This window comes from Manis javanica, chromosome 14 (assembly GCF_040802235.1).
Source record: "Manis javanica isolate MJ-LG chromosome 14, MJ_LKY, whole genome shotgun sequence".
Lineage (NCBI taxonomy): Eukaryota > Metazoa > Chordata > Mammalia > Pholidota > Manidae > Manis > Manis javanica.
Window position 1 is genome coordinate 10,012,404 of NC_133169.1, and position 8,092 is coordinate 10,020,495.

Below are 8,092 nucleotides of genomic sequence, written 5' to 3' on the forward strand. Positions count from 1 at the left end.
TCCTGGTGCCTTTCTGTGATTTTATTGGGACCTTGGCGATTACATGCTGAAATGGCATTTTGGAAAGGTGACGGGTGAAGGCATATTTTGAAGACAGTGCTGCCTGCACATGGTTTGCTGTCTCCACCGGGGTCCTCTGAATCGGAGAAACATCCTCATGGGACGCCAGCCTCCGAGTCAACTGTCCCTGGCCCCTTGCAAGGACTGGCACCTCAAGTGTCTCTTCAGGCAGTGACTAGCCTTGCTTGGAAGGTCCCTCATGGTTGAATCAACTTTTACCAAAGACATTTCTTCTGGACTCATCTGCCCAGCACCAGGTGCTGACAGGCAGTGAAGCACAGTGGGGTGGTTTCTGAAAGCCGACATCAGAATTCAGATTCTCTGTCGAGTGTAAGGTGAAGAGACATCCTCAGCTCCTGGGAGAACCTGGAAGTGGTGCAGGCGCCAGGAGCTTCCCAGTGCCTGTGGGCATCTTGGCTAGGGCCCTGGCCTGTTCTGGCCAGTTTGATCATGGGGGGGTTGGGTCAAGCTGGAGGGGCTGGCTGTGTGCAGGAGGCTGAGTGAGCTGCCTGCTAATGGAGCCGGGCCACCCCGTGCTGCTCCCGGAGGCTGGACAAGGCTGGGATTGTTCCAGAGCTCCCTTTTGTCTCCCTCTCCCCGCCCAGGCCTGGCCTGCCTGCCCGCCACTTCTCTCCCCTCCCTCCCTTCAGTTGGCCGCAGGAGCCTGGGACTCCACCCGGGGAGCTCCTTACCCACAGGCCTGCTGACCCACCGGCTTAGGAGCGCCCATCAAGCTCTGGGTAAGGGAGCTCACCTGGGGCTCTAACCCTGTTCTGGGGGATGAGAGGTAAAGTGCCTACTCCAGCCCCTCCCCATTTCCAGAGACCTCTAAACCCTAGTGCTCAGGGAAGGAACTTAAGGGGACCTAGGCACCAGCATCTTCCTCTCATACCCCTCCGGATACCGGGGCAGCATTCAGCATAGATGAGAGCACCCTCATCCCCAGGTGGAGGGAAAGGGGTATCCTGGGAGGCCTCATCTAAAAGCTCTACCAGGGTGCAGGTATTCGGGATTAGGTCTGCCTGTGCCCAGCAGGTTCCCCAGCACCCAACTTCAGGGGCAGAGGGCTCCCAAACTGTTGGAAGATAAGAGCAGAGGCTTGGGGAACTGATTGGTGGTGTGAGACCCAGAGTGCATGACACACGGAGGGTGAGGCTGGCGGCAGGAAGAGGGGCGGGGCTAGGCTGTGCAGAGAAAGTCGGCCCAGGGAGGTGGAGTTCCCCCTCCCCCTGGGGCGGTCCCCCCCCCTCCCCCCGCCGCCTAGCTGGCCCAGCCCCTCTACTTGTGCCAAGGAATGTGCCTGGGAGAGGCAGCCTGAGAGGCGGGTGGAGCAGCAGAGCAGCAGCCACCGGAGGCAGCACACAGGTCTGGGGCTGAGGGACATGGGGCTCAGGAGGGACAGGGGCACTGGGGCACAAGTATAGTCCTCGGAGGAAAGCCAGGCATCCATCCCCCTAAGTTCTTGCCCTGCCAGCTGAGCATCTGGCCTCTCCAGGAATTCTTCCCGAGAGCCACAACTTTTCTATGCTCAGCCCAGGCACTGTAGGCCAGGGGGCTTATGCTGGTGGGGTGGCTGTGTGTGCATGCTTGTGCTCTCGATGCACACCTCTGCGCATCGGGGCTCTCTGGGGCTTGAGGGGGCTGGATTATGGTCGGGGGTTAACTAACTGAAGCAGCCTTTACACTCAGGCTGGGCTGAGGCTGACCAGCCTTTTTCAACGGGAGTACCAAACACCCCCAGGTTAGGATCGGGAGCAGTTGGGGTTATGTGGTTTGATGACTTGGGAAGCTGAGCCAGGCCCCCCTGGCCTGAAGGAAGCAGCTTGGTGGCCAGCTACCACCCCACGCCCACGCACACACACAGCCCACCCCGAGACTCGGTGACAAGGCCCAGCCAGGACCTGGTGAAAAGGGGGCTGTGGATGGTGGGACAATACCTGACCCCTGCCCCCTCCCACTTTGTCTCTAGGTCAGCGTGGAGGTGCCGGGCCACCATGCTCAGTCTCAAGCTGCCCCAGCTCCTTCAGGTCCACCAGATCCCCCGGGTGAGGGGCTCCACCCCCAACTCTTACTCCCCAAGGGACTGACTGGGGCAGAGGGTCTTTGCTTTTAGCAGCTGGGGAAGCCCCTTCTGCAGGCTAACTCAGCCCTCCCGCTCCAGCGTGAGACTCCCTCTGCTCTCTGAGGACAGGCTCCTTAGAGCCCGGGACGCTCCTTCAGCCAGAGTCCCCTTGGCCAGAGCACCATCTGGCCCGCCTGCTCCTCGCGTCCTGTATTAACCCCCTAACCCGACTCTTCTGGTTCTCATCTGCTTTCTGGGTGTTGCAGGCTGTAGCCGGATGGGGTAGGATTAAGTTTGGCTTTGGGGCCACTGTGACATCCAGCCCATTTTCTTCAACCCTGCTTCCCGAGAGCTCTCGCAGACGGAAAGGGCCCGGCGCAGTGACCCCTCTCCTCGTCCCCACCCACCACAACATAGGTGTTCTGGGAAGATGGCATCATGTCTGGCTACCGTCGCCCTACCAGCTCGGCCTTGGACTGTGTCCTCAGCTCCTTCCAGATGACCAACGAGACAGTCAACATCTGGACCCACTTCCTGCCCACCTGGTGAGGGAGGCTGTGTCCCAGGTCGCGGTCTTGAGCGCAGAGGGGTACTCAGGCGGTCAGGGGCCGTCCAGGATGCCTGCTGCGGCGGGGGTCGCGGGGTCGGCGGCGGCTTGATCACACGCCCGCCGCAGGTACTTCCTGTGGCGCCTGCTGGCGCTCGCGGGGGGCCCTGGCTTCCGGGCGGAGCCATACCACTGGCCGCTGTTCGTCTTCCTGCTGCCCGCCTGCCTCTACCCCTTCGCGTCGTGCTGCGCGCACACCTTCAGCTCCATGTCGCCCCGCGCGCGTCACATCTGCTACTTCCTGGACTATGGCGCGCTCAGCCTCTACAGCCTGGGTGAGCCCGGCGGGCGCGGCGCGGGCGGGGACACGGCGTGCGGCGCGCGGGCTCGACAGGGCGGGGCCCGGCGCGCGGGCTCAGCAGGACAAGGGCGCGCCCTTCGGGCCTCAACACACACGCTGTGCCCCACTAGGTTGTGCCTTCCCTTATGCCGCCTACTCCATGCCGGCATCCTGGCTGCACGGCCGCCTGCACCAGCTCTTTGTGCCCGCCGCCGCCCTCAATTCCTTTCTGTGCACCGGCCTCGCCTGCTACTCCCGGTGGGTTCTTGGCCAGTGGTGAAGGCAAAGGCAAGGCAGAGGGACGGGACACCCAGGATCATTGGGAGGCCAGCGATCGTATGCCTGTGCGTCACTGTCCTTGAACATTAGTAGCAACGTTGTTTATTGAGGACTATGTGCCCAGGGGCAGCTCGCATATATACCTGCGTTGTCCCCTTTAATTTCACAGCCACTTAGGAGGCAGGTGTCCTTATCCCCATTTTACAGATGTGCCCATCTCTAGAGCGGTCATGTGCTCTAAGGGCTTTCATAGCCACTAAACTACACTGATGTTCCATCTTGGCCAAAGGCCCCCTACCCTCCTCTGACCACCACCCCAGCACTGGAACAGTGACCGGTCTTTCCCTCCTGTTTCCCAGGTTCCCCGAGCTAGAAAGCCCTGGGCTCAGTAAGATCCTCCGCACAGCTGCCTTCGCTTATCCCTTCCTGTTTGACAACCTCCCTCTCTTCTACCGGGTAACGGTGCCTGGGGCCCCTGTAGGCTGCAGCTTTCCAGTCCTGACCCCCAGTGCCCACTCCCAGTCCTGGCACCTCAATCCCTGACCCTGGCCTGCTGCGCACTCTCCAAGTCCACCACCCAGCCCTGCTGTGCCCACCCCCTCATGCTCACCAGACCCACACATCCGTGTCTCCCCACAGAGCATTCCCCCCCCACCAGCCCTGCTTTTCCTTTGCCAGCTTGGACTGTGCTGGGGCAGGAGCCACAACTGTGGGCAGGAGGTACTGAGCACCAGCCATGTCTACCACCTCCTCTGCGCGCTGCTTACTGGCTTCCTCTTCGCCTCCCATCTGCCTGAGCGGCTGGCACCAGGACGCTTTGACTACATCGGTGAGAGCAGGCCTGGCCTGGCCCAGGAAGGGGCAAAGGGAAACAGCTTCCCAGAGCACAGAGTGAACTGAGTGAGGGGCGCCACAGCCAGAGGGGGGAGCCACTGACGGGTCCTCAGGGTCTGGGGCCTAACTCCTTCCCTCCCTTCTCAGTTATCAGCAAAACTAGCAGCACATGCTGGGAGCTTTACCCATGTCAGCTCATTCACTCCTTCAAATAACTTGGAATCAGGTTTTCCTATTCCCAGTTTTAGGGGAGGCAGGCCCAGAGGATGGGTGACTTGCCATGGATCACAGGGTGAAGCCAGGTCAGCCCTGGGAATGGGGTATGTACTCTGACCTGCCCACCCTCCTGACAGGCCACAGCCACCAGCTATTCCACATCTGTGCTGTGCTGGGCACCCACTTCCAGCTGGAGGCAGTGCTGGCCGATATGGGATCCCGCCGAGCCTGGCTGGCCATGCAGGAACCCGCCCTGGGTCTGGCAGGCACTGTGGCCACACTGAGCTTAGCAGTGGCCGGTAATCTACTCATCATTGCTGCCTTCACAACCTCCCTATTTCGGGCCCCCAGTACCTGCCCCCTGCTGCAAGGTGGCCTGCTGGAGGCGGGTACGAAGGCCAAATACCAGTGAGGCCCCATCTCTATGCCTACCCTGGAGGGAGACAGGGGCCAGGCCTGGTGCTGCAGAGGAGCCTGATAAAGTGGCACACTTCTGAGCCTGGAACCAAGAGTGGCTGAAGAAAGAGTGCAGGGGAGAGAAGGCAGAGAGGAGAGGAGCTAGGGATGCTGGCAGAGAGCAGGCTGGTCAGTGCAGGTGCTCTGGAAGGGACTGGGGGAAGTGCTGAGGGTCTGAGAGGGGAGGTGCATGTGTCTAGGCTGGGATGGAGAGGTGTTGGGGTCCCTTTGTCTGGTCCCATTTCTGGTGCTCCTGAAGGCTCTGCTTAGCCCAGGGAAGAACTAACACAACTAACTAACTACCCTGAATGCTTGTTAACCAGGCCGGGAGGCCCACTACTGCCCCCCCACCCGACTAGGCAGTGCTGTGTGCTCTCTGTCCCGGCCAGAGCCATGTACTCAAGGTGACTTTGGGGTCTGGATCTATTTGGGTGTCCCATGGTGCAGTGTGCTGAGGTGGGGCGAGGGGTGCTGGGCTAGAGGTGGGAACCCTAGGTGGACTTCAGGAAGCCACCTTTAATGCTTCTGGAACAAGGCAAGTACAAACCAATAAATCAACAGACTCTGAGAAACAATGCCTGGGTCTGAAGATGGTAAAGCTCTCCACTCGCCGTTCTCCTCTGCGACTCCACAGTTGGACAAAGAATCACAGCCCCACTGATTCCTCTCCTGAGTTTATTCTGGAGCAGCTGGGATGATGGGGATGCCACACCTCGGGGCAGGGCAGTCAGGGCGAGCGGAGGGGAAGGGGTGCTGGAGAGGAGCTGGGGCTGGGGCTGGGCCAGCAGGGGCTGCAGGCTCTAGGCCAGGCCGTAGAAGCGCCGATAGGCCTCTTGGAAGCCGATGTGGTCAGCCAGCTCGTCGCAGTCTGGGTTGAGCTCACACACCTCCCTCTTGGGCTCCAGGGGATCCGGGTAGGGGGCTGGGGCTCTGCAAGCCCAACACAGGGGCATCAGCCTCCACACGGAATGCCTACCCGCTCCTCCCCCCGCACACGGCGCTCCTGAATCCTTGTTCAGAGTCGCCCTGGGGGAGAAGGCCCTGCTCTCCCCCAGCAGCCCCCAGAGGCTACTCCTCCCAGCCCATCTTGGAGATGCAGGCCCTGGCCAGCATCTCCTTTCCTCTCACCCCAGCCAATGCCAATAATCCAGGTAGCGCCGGAGTCTCTTCACTACCTCACTGCCCTCCTGCTTGGACACGAAGGCTGCAGAGAAGAGGGGCATAAGTCAGGTGGCCCCTAAGTTTGGGGAACAAGGGGAGCAGGCTGGCCTGCCTGGCAGACAGGACTGGCAGGAGGGATAAGGGGACAGAAGCACCCAGAGTGAGGGATTCTGGGGGCGGGCAGCACCACTGGGTGCTCTGGCCTGTGGCCCCCGCCCCCATTGGGCCCAGCCTCTTACCTGCATCTTTGCCAGACTCTGCACTGCTGGGCTTTGCACCTGCGAAAGAAAGGGGCCCAGTCACCCTGCTCACCCCAGGGCCCACCCTTCTTCGCCTGCCTGTCAGCCTGCTCGTCCCTCCTCAGTCCCTAAGAAGGGGGCTGGGGATAAATGGACTGAGCCCATGGAAGGGTGGTGAGCCCGCGGAAGGGCCCGCCAGTGGAAGAATGAGGAGGTGAGGCCCTGGTACTTCCCCCTCGTGGCTCCCACTAGCAGTGTAGAGGGGCATCACCCACCTGCCAGGCCAGCGAAGCAGGGGACAGCCAGGGCCAGTAGGGTGAGGAGCAGGAGGGGCCTCATGGTGTGTCTGCCAGCTGGTGGGCTGCGCTGCCGCTCCGCTCAGCTGGGCTGCTTCTCGCAGCCTCCGGCACTGTTTATACTCTCTGGGGTGTGCCCAGTGAAGGTGGGGGTGCCCGGCCACGGTGCAGGCGGGTCATGGGGGAACCTGCCAGCGCTATTTGGGGTCCTCCGCCCCAGCTCTCTGGGCCAAATCCCAAAGGATGTGGTTGGAGCTGCGGCTGCCTGGGCAGGCCCTGGGAGGGAGGGCTGCAATCTGAGACTACCAACCTCTGGGCATGGCTCCTGGCCCGTCCCCAAAGGGGCAGCCCCAGATCCCTGAGCCCATACTCTCCTTCTGAGCCCTGGCCCCAAGCCTCAGTTTGAGCACCAGCTGGGCAGGCTAGGAGGGGTACAAGGGGGAGCCTGGGGAGAAAGGGGGACCAGAAGTCTGAAATAGACTCGAGCACAGCTGGTACGGCTCTCACAGACTGTGATTTCCACCGCGGGCCCAGCGGGCAGGAGCCGAGCTCTGGGGAGGGGGTGCCTGACAATGCCCTTGCTCACCCAGAGGGGCTCTGCCCAGGTCCTGTGCATCAGGATGGGAGAAAGGGCTGTGGCAGCACAGGGCCAAGGGCCAAGAGCCAACCCAGGTGCGCCAGGTGTGAGGTACGGACAGCTGTTGTCTGGGGCAGACAAGGTGGGCACTGTGGTGGGGATCCCCTTCCGTGTGCCCCTCGCAGGTGGGGAGGCAGGGCCTCTGGGCTCCTGACCCTCTGATTCTTCTCTGCCCTGCAGCCTCCCCAGCGTGAACTGCCTTGGGGACCTGCCAGCCGCGGGAGAGAACATCCAGCCTGAAAACGCTGTGGGCCTGAGCCCCCTTCTGCCTCAGCTCAGCCAGGGGGAGCGGGGGTGTCCTGGCACCTCTGCCTGTCTGACCTGCGTCCTCACCCGCCACCGCTCACCAGGTGGAGCCCTCAACAGAGGGCGCTCATCGCCCAGGCCCATGGCCTGCAGCTGGGCAAGAGCCGGTGCTGATGTTTGAATGCTGCAGTTCCAGGGAGACAGAGCCGCTGGGCGCAGTTGGGGGGATGGGTGGGGTAGGGCTGGTGAGCAGGGGCCACCCTGATATCTCCCTCAGTGTCCCCGGTGCTCTCAGACAGACCCAACCAAGGCTCTCTCTGGAGTTAGGGTGAGGTCCTGCCAGGGAAACATCCCGCCCCACCCGTCCCCAGTCCCTTCACCCTCTGGTCGGGGGAGGCAGCCCTCCTTCCTGCTGCCTTGCTGGGGAAGAGTGAGGCATGAGAAACAAGAGCACAAAGCGCCCCACTATAGGAAGCACCCCCGCCCTCAAGCCCGGGTCTGCATTAACCATGCACAAATACCGGAGGGAGCCCACTATGAGCTTTTCTCAGAATTAACCCACATGACAGAGAAGGATGGGTTGGCTGGACAAAGTTAACACCTCCTGGCAGCTTGTCCTGGCTTCAGAGGACCCAGGGATCCCGGCTTCTGTGATAAGGGGCTTTGCTGCCCTTCTGCAGCCCCTGCCAAGCTACCTGAGCCCAGAGGCTCTCAGAGCA

The 8,092-nt window shown here is 61.7% G+C and overlaps 2 protein-coding genes and 1 long non-coding RNA gene across 9 annotated transcripts; 1 reads left to right on the forward strand and 2 right to left on the reverse strand.

Moving 5' to 3' along the window:
* On the reverse strand, window positions 1-2,856 carry LOC108383314 (uncharacterized). Its single transcript, XR_001849753.2, has 2 exons — window positions 2,665-2,856; window positions 1-381 (listed from the first exon to the last, which is right to left on the reverse strand). It is a non-coding gene; the product is annotated as an uncharacterized lncRNA (long non-coding RNA).
* On the forward strand, window positions 663-5,369 carry PAQR6 (progestin and adipoQ receptor family member 6). 7 transcript variants are annotated; one of them, XM_037016693.2, is made up of 9 exons: window positions 663-800; window positions 1,353-1,425; window positions 2,030-2,105; window positions 2,540-2,667; window positions 2,799-3,004; window positions 3,141-3,267; window positions 3,648-3,744; window positions 3,967-4,117; window positions 4,476-5,369. In XM_037016693.2, the coding sequence occupies exons 3-9, from the start codon at window positions 2,055-2,057 to the stop codon at window positions 4,748-4,750; spliced, it is 1,035 nt and encodes a 344-aa protein (XP_036872588.2). In that variant the 5' UTR covers window positions 663-800; window positions 1,353-1,425; window positions 2,030-2,054; the 3' UTR covers window positions 4,751-5,369. The 7 variants fall into 7 exon arrangements, with proteins under 7 accessions (XP_036872588.2, XP_036872589.2, XP_073077212.1 ...); XM_037016694.2 differs by having other exon boundaries at window positions 2,030-2,087; XM_073221111.1 differs by lacking the exon at window positions 2,799-3,004 and having other exon boundaries at window positions 3,141-3,353.
* Window positions 5,370-5,455: 86 nt separating this feature from the next.
* Window positions 5,456-8,036, reverse strand: BGLAP (bone gamma-carboxyglutamate protein). The gene is made up of 4 exons (XM_017639729.3): window positions 6,470-8,036; window positions 6,195-6,233; window positions 5,923-5,998; window positions 5,456-5,724 (listed from the first exon to the last, which is right to left on the reverse strand). The coding sequence occupies exons 1-4, from the start codon at window positions 6,531-6,533 to the stop codon at window positions 5,595-5,597; spliced, it is 309 nt and encodes a 102-aa protein (XP_017495218.1). The 5' UTR covers window positions 6,534-8,036; the 3' UTR covers window positions 5,456-5,594.
* Between the last annotated feature and the right edge of the window lie 56 nt (window positions 8,037-8,092).

Bases quoted from the DNA above. Each gene is read 5' to 3' on its own strand.
- BGLAP (XM_017639729.3), bottom strand. From the start codon at position 6,533: ATGAGGCCCCTCCTGCTCCTCACCCTACTGGCCCTGGCTGTCCCCTGC. The intron at 5,999-6,194 runs GTAAGAGGCTGG...TCTTCTCTGCAG, and splicing joins AGAGTCTGGCAAAGATGCAG to CCTTCGTGTCCAAGCAGGAG. The intron at 5,725-5,922 runs GTGAGAGGAAAG...TTGGGCTTGCAG, and splicing joins GATTATTGGCATTGGCTGGG to AGCCCCAGCCCCCTACCCGG.
- PAQR6 (XM_037016693.2), top strand. From the start codon at position 2,055: ATGCTCAGTCTCAAGCTGCCCCAGCTCCTTCAGGTCCACCAGATCCCC. The intron at 3,005-3,140 runs GTGAGCCCGGCG...GTGCCCCACTAG, and splicing joins GCTCAGCCTCTACAGCCTGG to GTTGTGCCTTCCCTTATGCC. The intron at 4,118-4,475 runs GTGAGAGCAGGC...CCCTCCTGACAG, and splicing joins AGGACGCTTTGACTACATCG to GCCACAGCCACCAGCTATTC.